Source organism: Chiloscyllium plagiosum, chromosome 10, assembly GCF_004010195.1.
Source record: "Chiloscyllium plagiosum isolate BGI_BamShark_2017 chromosome 10, ASM401019v2, whole genome shotgun sequence".
Lineage (NCBI taxonomy): Eukaryota > Metazoa > Chordata > Chondrichthyes > Orectolobiformes > Hemiscylliidae > Chiloscyllium > Chiloscyllium plagiosum.
Window position 1 is genome coordinate 37,142,655 of NC_057719.1, and position 18,702 is coordinate 37,161,356.

The following is an 18,702-nucleotide window of genomic DNA, read 5'->3' on the forward strand; positions in this document are numbered from 1 at the left end:
AATCATAATGGTTAATATGCAAGTAATGGCAAACAATTAGGAAAATAAATGCTGTGTTAGCCTTTTTTACATAGAGATTAGAGTATAAGTAATTCAGGATCTAGGAGACCACACCTGGAGTACTGTGGTTTCTTTATCTAAGGAATGATATGATTACCACAGACAGAGTGTGACTGAGGTTCATAAACTGGTTTTTGGAACAAGGTACAACAGGGAGCTGGACAGCAGAGGAGATAAAGGAGGGAACAGTAGTCACCCCTTTAAAAGTTGATGTTTAGAAAGTTCTGACTTCTTGTTTACTGCTAATTTGAATTATTCCACTGGTGATGGCCAAGCTTTCAGTTTCCTAGGCTCTGAGTTCTGTAATTCTCTGTCCAAGCCTCTGCTTCTCTAACTTGTTTTCTTCCTTTAAGACAACATTTAAAATCTACCTTTATGACAAGCTTTGAGACACCTGCACTAATATTGACTTATATAGCTCATTGTCAAATTCTGCTTTATAATACTCTTGTGAAACAACTTGAGAGATTTTGTTTTATTAAAGACACTACATAAACACCAGCTGTTGTAGTTAATACCTTGAAATTGCTTTCTCATTCTATGTACATTGTAGAATTCTAATTTGTTCACAGTAATGTGTTTCCCATGAGAAACAGGCAGGTTCCTAGGCTGCCCATCCCAAGGTCTAGTTTAAGATGGCAGCAGTGAATCATGAGCCTAAACAGATTGTAAGGTCAGCCCTAAGTTTTGAGGTATTGTCACCTTAATTATACCAGACAGAGTGCATTGAATATCAGTCTCATGGTGTCAGTCCACCACTACTAGTGGACCTTTCAGAAATAACTTTATTATTAGGGCCTTGAACGACAACAGTCACGAGTGAGCTGGCATGGGTGATGCTGAAATATCTCCTTGTTGTGATTGGAATATGGGCCAGATGGATCTTATTGACTATGATACCCTGGAATGCGGCTGTTAACCTGGGCCAATCAGCGAGCCCTGGCTGGCATATATAAACAGGAGGTCACTCTGAGAGCTGGCTCCGAGGGAGCTGGATCAGTGTAAGAAAAAAATTTATAAAGAGAAAACAAAAGAAGAAAAAAAATAAACGGGAGTGTCAGGGATTCTGTTCACTCTGACAGCTGGCTCTGAGGGAGCTGGATCAGTGTCAAGGATACAACACGTGCAAATAAAGGGTGACTTGGTGATGGGATATCAGCCTCTGGAGTTATTTCAGAAAAAATTTTAAAAAATAAACAGGAGGTTCAGACAGTCTCCTCATTCAGAGAACGGGTGCTGAGCTGGCTGCTCATATACTGTGTACATGTAAATAAAGGGCGACTTGGTGACAGGATACCAGCCTCTGTGCACTATTTCACTACTCTCACACTGAAAAATGCAAAAGCAGCAACAAATCAGTGGACCAATTGACTCATCTAATGCAAATTCAGTATCAATTAAATGAATTAAAAAATGAATTTAAAAAGCAATAGTAAACATGAATGGAGCTTTCTGATATTGCCTGTTGGTTCAGGGTCTGTTGAATTCTAGCTATCTTTGTTGACAAGATGAATGCAGGCATAGCCAGTTTAATAGATGCAGGAGGAACTAAGAACTAGCCCAACAGAAGTTCTACTTTGAAAATACTCACGCCCTTTTGTTATTACTTGCTCATAGAATGTGGGTGTTACTGGCTGGGCCAGTATTTATTACCCATCCTTAATACCCCTCAGGAAGGTGGTGGCAGGCTGCTTCATGTACTACCGCAGTCCTTGGGATGTAAGTACCTCCATGATGCTCTAATGGAGGGATGCCTAGGAATGTGACCCAGTATCACAGCAATACAAATCCAAGTCAGGATTGTGTGTAGCTCAGAGAGGAACTTGCAGGTGCCCCTTGTTTTTCTAAGTGGTAGGGTTTATGGGTTTGGAAGGTACTGCCAAAGCAGACTTGGTAATTTACCGCAGTGCATCTTGTAGATAGTACATACTGCTGTCATTGTGCATCAGAGGTGAAGGGAGAGAGTGTTGAAGGTCGTGGATGGGGTACGAATCAACTACTTTTTCCTGGATGGTGTCAGGTTTGTTGAGTGTTGTTGTTGAAACTGGTCTTACCCTGACAAGAATTCCATAAACTCCTGATTTGTGCCTTGTCTATTGTGGACAGGTATTGGGGAGTGAAGAAGAGTTACTTGCTGCAAAATTCCTTGCCTCTAACCTGGTCTTTTAAAGCGGGCTGAGCCTTCCTTTATATTAAAAAAAAATTGAGCTGCTCAAGACTGGCTGTAATTAGGTGGAACAAATTACTACAGATGTTGGAATCTGTACCAAAAACAACAAATGCTGGCGATCACAGTGGGCCAGGCAGCATATGTAGAGAGAGAGCAAGCTAATGTTTCCAGTCTAGATGATTCTTCATCAGAGCTGAATTGGCGGGGAGGGGACAGCTTTTATTGTTGGGGGATGGGATTGAGTGTAGAGCGCTGGCAGAGGAAGGATGTTGTTAGTTCAGATTAAGTAATCGGAATATGAGAATGGTAGAACAATGGTGTGTCTACCTGACATACTGGAAAGAAAAGGCTGGAGGCTGGAAGAACACAGTAAGCCAGGAGGCAACAGGAGGTGGAGAAGTCAACGTTTCGGGTGTAACGCTTCTGCAAGATTGGGGATGGATTTGGAGGGAGCTGCAGATAAAGGGGATGGCGGGGGCAGGGTGGTGAAGTGGGGATAAGTGAAGACAGGTAGAGGGTACAACCTGGTTGGTCAATAGGAGGAATGAATCCGGTAGATGCAGGGAGGAGTGGAAGGGATGGGGAGGGGCTGGGGAGGGAGGCTATTCGAAATTGGAGAACTCAATGTTGAGTCCTCCAGGCTATAGGGTGCCTAGGCGGAAGATAAGTTGTTGTTCCTCCAATAGGAGCAGTGGTTTGTTTCAGCAAAAGAGGAAGCCAAGGATAGTCATGTTGGAAAGGAAGTGTTGGGGGAATTTAAATGGCCGGTGACTGGGAGGTCCGGTTGGCTCTTGCAGACCCGGCTGTGATGCTCAGTGAGCCTTTCCCGGAGTTTACTTTGGTCTCCCCAGTGTAGAGACAAGCCGACTGTACCCCAACCCTTCCACCGTTACATTGATGAGTGTGATCTTCAGCATGTCTGGTTTTCAGTGTAATTAGTCGGAGTTCACAGTCATCAATGTAACAACGATGTAAGTGCAAAGCCCATTCACTCGTGTACAAAAAATTGTATGGGTGTCACCTACTAAAGTGGGTCCCAATGTTGCATATTTAATATATCTGACACCTGTTTCAGTCTGCCACTCCATACACCTAAAAATTGTCAGCTTCCAGGGATGATTTGCTGCCCAAATATTGCAATTAAACACAAAACTGTTTTGGCTGTAATGGAAAATACTGCTTCCTCAAGTAAATCCTGCTCGACAGCAAACCACTTCCTAACAATATTATTACCAGTGGGAAACCACTGCAATGTTGAAAAATAATTACATGCAGCACATTCACATACATTTTTACCAAATTACTCCAACTAAGCAAAATATATGATTAACAGCATGTTTTTTTGCAATACAAAGCATCCTTTGGACCCACAAAATGAATACTTCACTGCACTAAGTACATATTTCGAATCTAGTTATAAGCAGAGGATTATCCCTTTCATGGGCATGAACAACTGAATTTCGAGTTTGTGTCTTGCATGTTGCTGCACCCAACAAACAGTTGTTCAGGCATTTAGTTACCTGATAATTGTGCAACGTCAGCCAGAAACCCACTACTGCGGCCTCAGAATGGTGAAGAAGTGTTTCCTAACACTAAATGTCAAACTCTGAAGCAAATTCTACAATAGTAGTAAAGTCTCACAGACATTGGCTAGGAGAAGAAATGGATCACTTATATGCTTGGTTTTAAACATTTATATAAACACCGTTAAACATTACGTCCTTAATAACCTGCATTTGTGCTGAATCTGCCACAACAGAGGATTGTGTTCTGAGAGATTAAATCAATATAGCCATAATAAAAGTAATAAATGTGTGAGAATTTACTCACCCAGCTGGCATAATCTATGCAGGCAGATTTTCTTTTAATATTGCAGCAACTGTCAGTAGGATCAAAATAGTATCACACACAGCATCCAACAAAATATTCTACTTATTTTGTTCCAGTTTAGAGGTATGATTTTTCTGCTTTGAAAAGTCAAACAATCAAGCAGGATATAGGAAGTATAAGAAAACATTAACAGGAAGTTAGACAGGAAGTTGAAAAGCAAAAACCTCATTGAGGTAAAAGAAAAGGAAAAGAAACTCTTCAATCCTTCGTTGGTTTGAGTAACCAGGCATCTGATGATATAGACTTATAATTCAAATCACAGTAATCTTTAGTAAATGGGATTCGCCCACACAACTATTGACTATGATTCATGAGTTATGAAAGTGGTTATTAAATATACCATTAGGCAATTTTCATTAATTAATGATAGATTGTGGCATAATTTTCCAAACTTCTTTCTATGTGTGGCAATGAGCAATTAACACTCCACTGACAAGATAACTTGCTTCATCACATGGCAATCAGCTCATTAGGAGCTGACAGGCAGAGCAGAGGCAGGTTTTGTGGCTATCAAAGGCCATGTCACTGGTGTCCTGGCTAGCCATAAGCTGCTGACCAATAAGAGGGTCTGGGTCCAGCTTGCATCAAGGGCTACTTGTTGTTGGATCCAGTGGAGGAAAGGTAGGGTTTTTTTAAAAACTGCTTGTCTTGGGGGTCCCATGTGGGTAAAAGGGGTTTACCGCATTTAGATGAAAGAGCAATGGGGTTGCTTCCACACACTCCTGAATTTCAACAAAGATGGTAACCCAGACCAATCCATTCAACAGAAAACCATTTTATCAAATGGTAATGCTTTGAAATGAATGTATGATCATACTGGACCTCCATTAATGTATATAAGCTAACTTGCACCAGCATGTCTCATTCACTAGTTTATTGGGTTTTTTTCCCTCTGGGTAGCCACTTTTCTCACCTGCAGGGGAGGCAGGTAATGAGTGAGAGGGCAAGTTGAAGTGTATCTGTAGCCACTAATTGACTACTAAAGGGCTTTAATTGACAGCACATTGAGAAAGTGCCCAATGGACCCTTTTGCTCAGAACTTAATTGGTCAGATAGTGAGAAGGGGGAATATATCTCTTATACAAACTCACCCAATTATTTCCCCTACTTGCCACCTCACTTGCTGCCAACTGAAAGGGAAAAAATTCCCCAATGATTATATTTCTCAATTTTTGCATTATTATTCCCTACATTTACATTTTCCACTAATTTTCAAAAAAGAGTGCAACATTTTCAGAGATGCAGATGTCCACATAAGTGATTACATTTCCAAGACAAACAGAAGCAGGGATTCTTTATGTCACCATTTAGATGAAAGATACTACTTCAGTCAATTATGTATAAGGGTTCACATCCAACATACATTTATGATTGCTCAGTCCTAGACATCTTCATAATGTCGAAGGTCATTACAAATGTGAGCAGCTGTATCTGCGTTGAAGACAAGACCTGCGACCAATCAGACTTTCCACCTTCATCCCTCCACTAAGCGACATTCCAAAGGGCAAAATTATTAAAGCTTACATAATACTCTGTGGTATAACCTGTGTTGAAATGCAATATATGGCAGCATATAATAGTTCCCTTAATTCCAATGTGGTGCTTTCAATTATCTATTGCAAAATCAGTGGAAAGCAGTAACCGAAATGTTGCCAAAAACCAATTACAAAATTGCAGAGTAATGACTTTAAAACAACTAGTTTGGCATTTTAAGTATAGTTTCTCCTCTGTGTGAATGCCAGTACCTGTTAGTATCCAAACACAGCATAGAAAAACTTTACAACAATGTTGACAGTAAAACTCTGCCAAGATCTAAGGTATAAGGCAATGTTCTGGCTCTTGCTGCGGAGTGAAGTGTAGAGTTAGCAAAATGGTTATACTCTTAGCAAAGACCAAAAAGAATTGTGATCTCAGACAACCTTGGATTTGAAACAAAAAACACATTTTTCTGAAAAAAAAAACTCAGCAGACCTGTTAGCATCAATGGACAGCACAAATATTTAAAGATTTCACACACATCCTTTTTGTTAGAGGAGGATAACAGACCAAAAAAAAATTGAAAAGGGAAACAAAGAAGGGAAGAAAAATTACACACTCACATCAGAGACAATAAAGAGATTGATTTGTCTGTAAAAGGTTTAAAAGTTTTTTAAAAAGAGGAGTAGGTTATGTGATTGCTGCACCAGGAAAGAAAGTAATACTGGAAAGGGTTTAATAAAGCTAGGACATGTGAATAACAGAGGAACAGAAACACAGGATGGTTGGTGAGGTAGTTCTGAACTGGAAAACCCCAACGGATCTAATGTTCTACCCATTCTTTGCTACTCAAGAACCCTCCCTAACATCTTTTTTCTGCTTCATTGATCATTGCAGTGCTATCTCTTGCTTTAAAATAGAGATTTTGTTCTCAGTATGTTCAGTGATGTTTTTCTGAAATACCTCAACCTCATGTTTTACTTGCCACTACCATTCTGGCCCCCGTCTTTATTCCATTTCAGCTTAATGGAAGTTTGAGAAATAAAGACTTACCTTTCAATTAGGTGATCGGAACCTTCTAGTCTTAACATTGACTTGAATACCTTCAGAGCTTAACTTTAGCTCACATTTCTTTTCTGGCAGGACATGCTGGATATATGTTGGTATTTTATGGGGGTCAGGGGAAAAGGCTTCTTCAGACAGAAGGGAAGGTCTGCTACTTTAGCTGCAAACATTGCTAGTAGGACAAACTATACCCTGGGTCACTCAGGCAACTGGGTTATATTCACACATGTCATTTCTTGTGCTTTACTCTATTGTCTCATGTTACCATCTATATAGTCAATTAATAAACTCCTAGTTTTCTTTGAAATATGGTGTAAATATGATTGCTGATTGTTATATGGTATTGTACATGCAATTCAGAAACTGCAAGTTCAAATCCCGCCACAGCAGGTTATGAAATCAACTCAATAAATCTTAAAATAGCCTAATGTCAAGAAAATAACTGTGATATCTGCCAGATTGCCACCACAAAATAACTAACTTCAGGAGGGTAACCTGCCATCCTAAAGATATACTCCACAACCACTAGTGCTTCCAAATAAACCTGCTGGACTATAACCTGGTGTTGTGTAATGTTTAACTTTGTACACCACAGTCCAATACCAGCACCTCCAAATCATCCTAAAGATGGATCTTCATGTGATTTTATTTTGTATTTATTCATGGGATGCGGGTATTCCTGATGAAGGGCTTTTGCCTGAAATATCGATTTTCCTGTTCCTAGGGTGCTGCCTGTCATTGCTGGCTAAGCCAGCATTCATTGTCTATCCATAAGGTGATTTGTGCAATAAGATCCCTGAACAGGATGATTAAATATCTACCCTGAGGAACTCTTGCCGAGATATTCTGGAGCTGAAATGACTAACCTCAAACTGCGACACCACCTTCCTTTTTGGTAGGTATGATTCCCCCCAACCCGGCTCCCATTGGCCCCTGCTTTACTAGAGCTTCTTGCTGTATACTTTGTCAAATGTGGCCTGGATGTTAAGGGCAGTCACTCTCACTTCCCTCTGGAATCCAGCTCTTTTATCCATGTTGGACTAAGGTTGTAATGAGGTCAGGATTTGGGTATCCTGGGCGAAACTGGAACTGAACAATGAGGAAAGATTTTAGCCTCCTGTTTTGCACCAAAATGCTGGGCCCTCCATCCTTGAGGATGGAGGAGTTAGTGGAAGTTCCTCCTTCAGTAATTGTCAGCTACCATTAACAATTGGATGTAGCAGGACTACAGACTTTAGATCTTATCTGTTGGTTGTGCAATCACATGGCTGTATCTACCCCTTGCTGTTTATGGTGTTTGGCATGAAAGTAGTCCTGTTTTATCATTCCGCAGATTAACACCTCATTTTTCGGTAGTCCTGGTGCTGCTCCTCGCATGCCCTTCTGCACTGTCCGTTGAATCAGGGTTGATCCCGTTGCTTGATAGCATCTCTTGTGGTGGTAAGGCAAAATGCCTGGAGTGGAGGGTGGAGTGGTGATGGACCTAATGATAGAGTCGCGGAGGGAATGGTCTCTGCAGAATGCTGAAAGATGCGCTGGATCTCCTCCGCTTCCTGCATCTCCACCCTTGTACCCCACCTGATCCTCACCTTCCACTCCACCAATCTCCCGATAAAATGAATCATCCTCCGCCATTTCCACTAATTACAATCAGACTCCACCACCAGAGATATTTCCCTCCCTATCCCTTTCAACATTCCGTAAAGACCATTTCCTCCGCTAGTCCCTCATTAAAAACATGTCTCCATCAACCCACCCTCAATTCCCAGCACTTTCTCCTGCCACCACAAGAGGTGTAAAACCTGCACCAACGCCTCCCCCCTCACCTCCATCCAATGCCCTAAAGGATCCTTCCACATCCAGCAGAGATTTTCCTGCACATCCAAATACCTCATCAACTGTGACCATTACTCTCTACATGGTCTAATCTAACGGGGGAGACAGGACACCAACTTGCAAAACTTTTCAGAGAACTTATCCAGTACACATGCACTAAACAACCCCACCGCCCTGTAGCCGACAACTTCAACTCATCCTCCCACTCCGCCAAGAACATGCAAATCCTGGGCCTCCTCTACCACCAAATCCTGGCCATCTAACGACTACTAGAAGAGCACGTCACCTTCCACCTTGGGACCCTCCAACTACACAGAATCAATGTCAATTTCACCAGTTTCATTGCCATTGCCATTTATCCCAGATCCAACCCTCCAATTTGGCACCATCCTCTTGAGCAGTCCTATCTGTCCATCATCCTTCCCACCTATCCATTCCACCCTCTGCTCCGACCTATCACCATCATCTCCCACCTTCATCTACCTATCACATTCCCCCAATCCCATTCCCCCTCCCATTTATCTCTCAGCCCCTTTAGAATCTCCCCCTACAGTCCTGATGAAGAGCTTATGCTTGAAACGTCGTCTCTCCTGCTCCTCAGATGCTCCCTGACTGGCTATGCTTTTCCAGCGCCACACTTTTTGACACTGAAGGCTACGCATAGTGTACATTCTGTGCCCTTGCCATCCTCAGAGGTTCCTCCTGGTTTTCAACACGGAGCATCACATGGTGGTGCGTTTGGGGCAGAGCAGTGAGGTACATGACAAATCAGCTGAAGGTTTTCTTGCAAATGCCTGACCTGATGTCATGAGAGTTCATTGGGTCCTTTAATTTTTCAGCTCTGGACAAGTTACAAGTCATTGTTTGAGTGCGAGCTGCAAAGTTGGCAACTGGGTCAGGAATTTCTTATTCAACAATCTCCAAATAGTTTTTTCCTGAAAACTCAAGCTTCACTAATAATCAAATATCCAGATACTACCACAAGATCACCAGATTGTTATGGGGCAGAAGGATCCACTCAGCCCATTGTATTCTCCAGCTGTACAGCGATACTCTTTTGCCTGAACCAGGTGAAAATTTTGTTTGTCCATTAAAGTTGTTAATTTCATGATTTGGTACAATGGATTTGAGTTATTGCCTCCTTCTGGTTCTGTGGGTAGGATTCAATGCCCTTCCATCCAGGACAGTTTAGGGTGTTTAATTAAACAGGAAGTTGTTGGATGGAAAGCCTTTCTGCCTCTGAATCAACTGAAAGTCTTAAATGGGTAATTAATTTCAATTTAGGCCCTTATTTCACTGCTGCTTGACCAGCTGTGACCCAGGGGACTAGCCAGTAGTGACCTGAAATGCAAACCTAAATTTCAGATTTAGAGGTATAGGTCCCTCTTTCAAAGACATTCATTACCTAAGCAAAGGTCCCAGCATTGTTATTGCTGATCCCTTCCCTTGCAAACCCATCTTTACTGACCTTTGACAATTTTCAGCCTCTGGTGAGTGCATTGCTGGTATCTACCACTGCTGTCCTGATGGCATTATCTGCAAAGCACAGTTGTCAGCCTCTAATTGACGAGGAGATCTTGGGGAGCAGGTCAGGATTTCAGCCTCGGAATTCCCTGAATGTGGGGAAGGCCTGCCTCTCACTCACCACTGTATTAAGAAAGCCTTCCCCAACGGAGGTGATGAGGGACTCTTGCCAACTGTCGTGCTGAAGGGCAAGACTCCTGCTGTCTGTATGGAATATGGCCGCAATTCACAAGACTGTCAGTGCCAGCTGGGATAAAAATAAAAACTGAATTTTATTTTTGAGTGCAGACATAATTTTGAATGGATCTAACATTGGCAGACCTGACTAATACATGCGGAAGGAAAAACTCTTAAAAGTGAATAATGACAATGATTGCTGCTGTTGGTGCAAAAGCAAGCCAGGGTTTTTGCACAAATAATCGCCTTTATACTTCTGGCAACCATAAAACCAATGCTTGACATTAATTCTAAAATAAAATTCAAAATATAAACAGTCATTTAAAAACATTGTAATGTGTTGTTTAGTGTTCTCATAAAATGTAGCTTTTTTGTTTCCTTCTGGATGTTGAGCATTTGGGGAAAGATCACTGTTTTCTCAGGGATGGAGTAATTGCTTTTCGAAGATTTTAATTATAATTAGAGTACATTAAGTAGAAGCTTAAGGGAAATAATGTGTGACAAACAGATTTCTGACAGACAAGGACAAAAAACCAAAAAAAATCCGATTTGGCGTTAAACATCACCAGGAATTCTACCCCAAAGACCATGCAGTAACCTCAGTTATTACTAAATCTCAATTTGTTTAGTTATTTAATCTTAGTTTTTATTATTAAACTTAGTATTAGAACAAATACTTTATGCTTTATAGAAAGCCTACAGAAAGTGACCAGAGTTAACAGCGCAGCCCTGAAACAGCAGACAGTGATGACATTATTTTCTGGTGCTTTCTCTTGTCTACCTTTCTTCTCTACCTTTTCAATATATAATGTCCCCATACAAGACAGTAACCAGGCAAATCTGTGTTTAAAGCTGTGAGGCAGCGATTCCAACTTAGTAAGCACAGGTAAGTGAGAGGTGGGAAGTTCATAAAGGAACATTGAACATTGAAATGCAACATGAGTGCTCACATTTTAAAATTCATTTACAGGATGAGGGCATCACTGGCTAGGTCAGCATTTGTTGCCCAGAGGGTAGTTCAAAGTGAACCATATTGCTGTGGGTCTCGAGTCACACGTAGGCCAGACCAGCTAAGGAGAGCAATTTCCTTCCCTAAAGATCATTAGTGAACCAGATAGGTCTTTCCTCAACAATCAATTCATGGTCAGTAGACTCTTAAAGCCAGATCTTTACTGAATTCAAATTCCAGTATGTACCATGGCAGGATTTGAACATTACCTGCATCTCTGGATTGGCAATAATACCAGCAGGTTGGCTCAGCTGATAGCACTCTGGCCTCAGATGGTCATAAGCTCACTTACTAAAGGGCTGAGAAGTCAATGCAGTATTTCGGAAGTACTGTAATTTCAGAGGCGATGTTTTTCAGATAAATTAAAATCCATTGCAGGATGTTCTTTTGATGACCTGCTGCGCTTCTTCAGCAACACATTTCCATCTCTGATCTCCAGCATCTGCAGACCTCATTTTCTCTTTTGATGACCTAGTCAATCCTGCCACCAATGACACTAAAGCCGATTAATCAATAACTTGTTAGCTGTAAAATTTTTGGAGGAAATAAAGGGAGCTTATAGGTATTTATAAAAATGCAGTTTTTTTTAATGAATCAGCTTTTATGCATATTTATTTCTTATTCTGCATATTATATGGCATAAAGCTGGATACAACAAAAAATACTTTAACATAGACTATTAAGAAAGGTGACTTTGACAGTTGCTGTGTGCATTGAAACTAAACTGAATTATCATTTGCAAGTGAAATGTAGTCAAATAGCCTAAAGAATGTTTCAGATACACTGGTAGTTTATTGTGCACCAGAACTCCTGTTTCCAAGTGACAGGGTCAGGATGATAATGCTATTTTGGAGAGTTCAATAGTGTGAAAATGAAATAAATTAGTGAACCGGATGTTTTAAGTTACCATGTGTTATTGGAATGTAGTTACTGAAAACATTATTGGCAGCCTTCAGACTCATGAAATGATGGTTTGTGGAAGAGTAAGCATTGTTTGGCCAGAACAGGGAACTGACCTTGACTGAATGTTGCAAAGTTCAAAGTTCAGGACTACATGCTGAGGAGTGGGCTGAAGATGCTGGCTTGACAGACCTGCTATTTGGTGTTTTCAGTCAAGTTGTTATGAACAAGTGTTATTAATTCTATAGTCTTACTCAAGTTGTGGACTTGTAGAAAGCACACTGATATTGGAACATATGTCTGATGCACAAAGCAGAAGATCCAGTTTAACATTGCTTTTACTCCACAGCTGCTGCCAGACCTGCTGAGTTTTTCCAGCAATTTCTGTTTTTGTTTCAGGTATCCAGCATCCACAGTTTTTTTTTGGTGATTAATTCACTACATCTCTTCCAGGTATGCCCATCTTGAAGAGATTCTGCTCCTCTCACCCAAAGAAGATTCACTGGATTTGAAACAATAATTCTGCTTTCTCTCCACTGGCGTTGATAAACCAAGTGAGATTTTCCAGCAATTTCTGTTCATGTGTAGAAGACCAGTTGACTAGCTTCAAGTTTCATTGAACCAGACTGGGTTTGATTTGCACCATCGACAAATTTGGCTACTGTATTCCATTGTATTGGAAGAACAGGCTTTGTAGAACAACTCATCTTTCACCAACACTTCAAGCTTATTTGCCTCAGTGAGAATTGGATGTTATTACTATTCCAAAAACTTAACCGCAGTAATTGCTGAGGATTTTCTGTTACTAAACAATAAAAGTCAGTGGAAACATCTGGACTAATCTTTCCAACCACATTATTGGTAATATAACCAGTATATTGGCGCTCCAGTGTACTTAACATGGAGAAGTATTTAACATGGGAAGCTAATGGAGAGAAATCCTAGGGATAGGATGTATGTGCATTTGGAAAAGCATGGCCTAATTAGGGAAAGTCAGCATGGCTTTGTGCGGGATTGGTCATGTCTTACTAACTTGATTGAAGTTTTCGAGGAGGTGACAAGGGTGACCAATGAGGATAAAGAGTGGATGTTGTCCACAAGATTTTAGTAAGGCTTTCAACAAGGTTCCTCATGGTCAGCTCATCCCGAAGATGCAAAGAATCCACAATGACTTGGCTGCGTGCATTCAGAATTGGCTTGCCCATAGAAGGCACAGAGTAATGGTAGTGTTTATCTGGCTGGAGGTTTGTGACTCAAGGTGTCCTCAGGGATCTGTACTGGGACCCCTGCTGTTTGTGATATATATAAATCACTTGGATGGAAATGTAGATGGGTGGGTTAGTAAGTTTTCAGATGATACAACTCGATGAAGAAGGTTGTCAAAGTATACAGAGGGATATAGTTCAATTGCAGATATGGGCAGAGAAATGACAGGTGGAGTTTAATGCAGGTAAGTGCGATGAGCTGCACTTTGGGAAATCAAATGCTAAGGAAAAGTATACAGTTAATGGCAGGACCTGAACAGCATTGGTATACAGAGGGATTTTGGGGTTCAAGTCCTTAGCTGCCTGAAAGTGGCCACTTAAGTAAATAGGGTGGTAAAGAAGGCATATGGCAAGCTTGCCTTTATCGGTTGGGTAATTGAGTACTATAGTCAGGATGTCATGCATGTTATAAAGACTTTGGTTAGGCTGTACTTAATGTATTGTTTTAAGTTCTGGTCACCACATTACCTGGTTTACTAGGATGCTCTCTGGAGTAGAGGGTCTAAGCTATAAGGAGAGGCTAGAAAAATTCAAGTTGATTTCTCTGGAGCGGCAGAGGCTGAGGGGAGACTTCATAGAAGTCTAAACAATTATGAGATGCATAGATAGGGTTGACGGTTGGAATCTTTTTCTCCAGAGTTGAAATGTCTAATACTACGGGGCATGCATTTAAGGTGAGAGGGAGAAAGTTTAAAGGAGTTGTGAGGGGCTAGTTTTTTTTTTACAGAGTGATAGGAGTCTGGAACGCACTGTTCAGGGGTGGTGGAGGCAGATACAATAGGGTTGTTTATGGGACTTTTAGATAAGCACATGGATACACAAGGAATGAATGGAATTGGACCACAGGCAGGCAGAAGGGATTGGTTTAATTTGACATCATATTTGGCACAACATAGTGAGTCAAAGGGTCCGTTCCTGTGCTGTACAGTTCTATGTTCTAAGTAAAACATGGGTTTGACCCTGTAGTTTCCATAGGGCTGTGTTTTTATTTCAGTCCTGGAGTGGAGGAAAGCCAGTTGAGTGTAAACCTGACTTTTGTATGTAGGCCTGAGGGTTGATACGAGGAACAACGAAGCACAAATAAGCATCAAAATCACATCCTTTATGTAAATTAGCCTATCAGCTTAAAAACTCTCAAAAACTGTTGTCAGTTGACAAAACAATGGCCACACGTAGCTTCTGTCATTTGATTAACAAGCATGCTCAGTGCAGACAAATTTAGATGAAACACATGTCACTAGGAAAGCCGAGGCAGATTCAACAATATAAATGCTTCATGTTGTTGTAACATTCTCAGGGGCAGCCCGTGTTCCTGCTGTCAGCTGTAGGTTTTCTAACAAATGGAACTACAATGGATCAGGACTGCTGAATGACAGCTGGTTAGAGTCACAGGGCTTGTCGTCCACAGGCTTTGCCTAAGCCTTTGGGCACATGGTTCAAATCCCACCACGGCAGTTCGCGAAATTTAAATTGATTAACGAAGTAAAGAATTGAAAGCTAGTCACAGCAATTGTGACCACGAAACTATTACTGATTGGTGAATCTGATAAGGTTTTTAGACAATGTCTTTTCAGGAATGAGATATGCCATATTTACCAGGTCTGGTCAACATGTCACTCAGACTCCAGCTGTATAATTGCCCCTCAACTGCCGTCTGAAACGGTCTAGTGAACCACTGGTCCAAGGGCAATTAATGACAGGCATCAAATGCCGGCCTGCCAACGATGCACATATCCCATGAAAGAATTTTTTAAAAAATGCTGAGGAGTCTCCAAACTTGGGACTCGAGGGAGTGGTGGATGCAGACTGACCAAGTATAATAACACCTGCATTTGGTGGTTCCTACATTAATTTCTGTTTCTTATCTAAAGTATCTAGTAAGTGCTGTTTAAATGTCTGCAGAAGATACGAGTAAGAATGCAAAGTGCTTTCAAGGTGAGAAACACAATACAAAATTGGTAGAGTTCTTAGCAACAGCAACTAGGGACAAAGGACAAGCATCACTCGAGGTCTCCAGAAAGCGACCAAGTTAAACAAAAATTAAGAATGGCTGTTCACTTATGCCAATCTTTAGGGAACCTATTTGAACCAGGCTGGAACCAAAGTTGTTGGTTCATCTATTACACTTTATAGATCATGTTGCAAGGTTGATTGAAGTGCTCAATCTCTCAAATTAATACATTTAAACTAGACTTTCACTGCAGAAATAGATTATCAGTAAATTGTGTACTTTGCAACTGAGGTACTGTGGATGAAACTTGATTTTCTGTCTGTGTGGGACCTCAGCAAATCTACATATTCCCACATGCTTGCATTCAGAACTTTTATCCATACTCCTTAAATACAATCCCTCCAGGACTTTTCTGAAGCCAGCTGCTTTCATGTTGACTTTGTATTTTCACTCAGCTGCACATTGAATGGCCCTGAGCTATTCAAACTCTATTACAAAATGAAGAGTAACAAAACTTCCAATTGCAATTTTCATTGCTCATGCAAGATTATGAGCAGAGGAAACTAACGCTCTAAGAAGCTGTTTATGAAACAGATGTGATGTCTTACTTACCAGTGAGGCCGCAGTGCTAACCACTGTGCCACCCGGGGCGGCACGGTGGCACAGTGGTTAGCACTGCGGCCTCACAGCGCCAAAGACCCGGGTTCAATTCCTGCCTCAGGCAGATGCTGTGTGGAGTTTGCACATTCTCCCCGTGTCTGCGTGGGTTTCCTCCGGGTGCTCCGGTTTCCTCCCACAATCCAAAAATGTGCAGGTTAGGTGAATTGGCCATGCTAAATTGTCCATAGTGGAGGAGAAAGTGAGGTCTGCAGATGCTGGAGATCAGAGCTGGAAATGTGTTGCTGGAAAAGCGCAGCAGGTCAGGCAGCATCCAGGGAACAGGAGAATCGACGTTTCGGGCATAAGCCCTTCTTCACTATGTGAAGTAAATTGTCCATAGTGTTAGGTGAAGGGGTAAATGTAGGGAATGGGTCTGGGTGGACTTGTTAAGCCGAAGGGCCTGTTTCCACACTGTAATCTAATCTAAATTTAAATTTAAATATATCTCATTAAACCCAAGCCAAGAAGTATAAAATGCTGAAATGTTGGGCAACTAGGGATAATCAATAAATGCTGGCCAGCCAGTGACACCCATGTCCCGGGACTGAATAAAGAATTTTATAAAATTACAATTGCAGGATGTGTAATTGTAATAACTTGGGTCAAACATTCAACACATCATGTTATGGGTTTGTTCCAAGTTGACAAGACAATGTTTTCAATTTTTTTAAGACAGTACATATTTATATTACATTTATTTGTTCATTTATTACAATTTTATGTACATATTGTGTTACATAGTGAATTTGAAGGAAACAATCATATTTAGTTGTCAGTATGTGCACAATGCAGTGATGCAGCAGAGCCTGTTTCTGCAAAATCTAATTTATTGTGCAATTGCTTTCTTAAACAAAGGGATACTGAATGTAAGCAAAGGTTTTCAAGTTAATTCCACTGATGAGGTAACTTAGTACTTTAATTACATGTTACAGTGTCAACATGGAAAGAAACAAATTGCAGTATGGTTGTTGAACAGAATTTCTTAAATTAGTGGTCTTTCAGATTGAAGCAAGTCCACCTTTGCTCTTTCAGGGACATGTAAAGCTCTCTCCAATGGATATTAATGAGTCCCTGGCATGATTTTGGAGAAGATGGGCGTTATCCCGAGTGTTCTGGTCAATACTTATCAGTTATCAACATTACTGTGAAAAGAAATAGATTTTATCCGGTCACTATCAAAGTGCTGCTTGTTGGAGCTTGCTGTGTGCAATTTGGCAGCACTTTTCTTACATTACAAATATTCCTATATTTCAAAAGTGCTTCATTTGCTGTAAATCACTTTGGAGAGCACTTTGGAGCATCAGAAGTCATGGAAAGCACGATGTAAATGCATGCCTTTTGTTTATTTTGAACCTTCAATATACGTTATTATTTGGGAGCTTGTGTTTAAATTAGAGGAAAAAATATCAGTTTATCAGTTCTGTGAAAATCTGACTCATTTTTTAACTCAAAAGTTATTTTGAACACTTGAGTTCAAACAACATTTACAAAAAAGACATGTGAATTCAACTGAATGACCAGCAGGACATCTGGGAAAACAATTGCTAAAGTGTTTGGTGACTTGTGTTTTACAACCAAGAGAGAAGAGGTAAGAAACAGGACCATTTAGAGACAGTGAGGCATTCATAGACAACCTATTGTTTTTAGCAGCCACTAAGCAATCAGGACTGTGGACAAGTCCTGAGTTTCTCAGATGTAAGTGGGGAGAAAGTTCAGAAGCAGAAGGCTATGAGAGTATCAGAGAGGTATACTGCCTATGAGGGTTGTGTCAAAATCGCATCAGCATTGTGGATTTACCTGCAGTACATGGACTGTAGTGGTTCTAAAAGGCAGCTCACTACCACCTTCTCAACTGAACTGTAACAATCCTTTACAATATATATGAATGACTTGGATGAGGCAAGTGAACATACTGTAACCAAGTTTGCAGATGACAGAAAAACAGATGGTGAGAATGAGACAGTCTGCAAAGAATATAAATAGATTAAGCAAGTGGGCAAAAACTTGACAAATAGAATACAATGTTGGAAAACGTGACAGAGTCATAGAGATGTACAGCATGGAAACAGACCCTTCAGTCCAACCTGTTCACGCTGACCAGATATCCCAACCCATCTATTCCCACCTGCCAGCACCCGGCCCATATGCCTCCAAACCCTTCCTATTCATATACTCATCCAAATGCCTCTTAAATGTTGCAATTATACCAGCCTCCACCACATCCTCTGGCAGCTCATTCCATGCACATACCACCCTCTGCATGAAAAAGTTGCCCCGAGGTCTCTTTTATATCTTTCCTCTCTCACTCTAAACCTATGCCCTCTAGTTCTGGATCCCCCGATCCCAGGGAAAAGACCAATCCATGCCCCTCATAATTTTGTAAACCTCCATAAGGTCCCAGTCTCCGACGCCCCAGGGAAAACAGTCCCAGCCTGTTCAGCCTCTCCCTGTAGCTCAAATCCTCCAACTCTGACAACATCCTTGTAAATCTTTTCTGAACCCTTCCAAGTTTCACAACATCTTTCCGATAGGAAGGAGACCAGAATTGCACGCAATACTCCAACAGCGGCCTAACCAATGTCCTGTACAGCCGCAACATGACCTCCCAACTCCTGTACTCAATACTCTGACCAATAAAGGAAAGCATACCAAACGCCTTCTTCACTATCCTATCTACCTGCGACTCCACTTTCAAGGAGCTATGAACCTGCACTCCAAG

General features: G+C 41.1%; 1 protein-coding gene across 8 annotated transcripts in view; it reads right to left on the reverse strand.

Moving 5' to 3' along the window:
• LOC122553525 (ena/VASP-like protein) overlaps positions 1 to 18,702 on the reverse strand; it is a 279,390-nt gene that overhangs the window by 173,029 nt on the left and 87,659 nt on the right. For 2 of the 8 annotated variants that reach the window (XM_043697428.1, XM_043697424.1), the window contains exon 2: positions 9,966 to 10,268. The exons of 3 other annotated variants lie outside the window; for them this stretch is intronic. In XM_043697428.1, coding sequence (XP_043553363.1) covers positions 9,966 to 9,997 — 32 coding nt within the window. In that variant the 5' untranslated portion in view covers positions 9,998 to 10,268. Of the gene's footprint in view, positions 1 to 4,060; positions 4,230 to 9,965; positions 10,269 to 18,702 lie in introns of those variants that run through there. 3 more of the 8 variants (XM_043697430.1, XM_043697431.1, XM_043697426.1) reach the window with 3 other exon arrangements.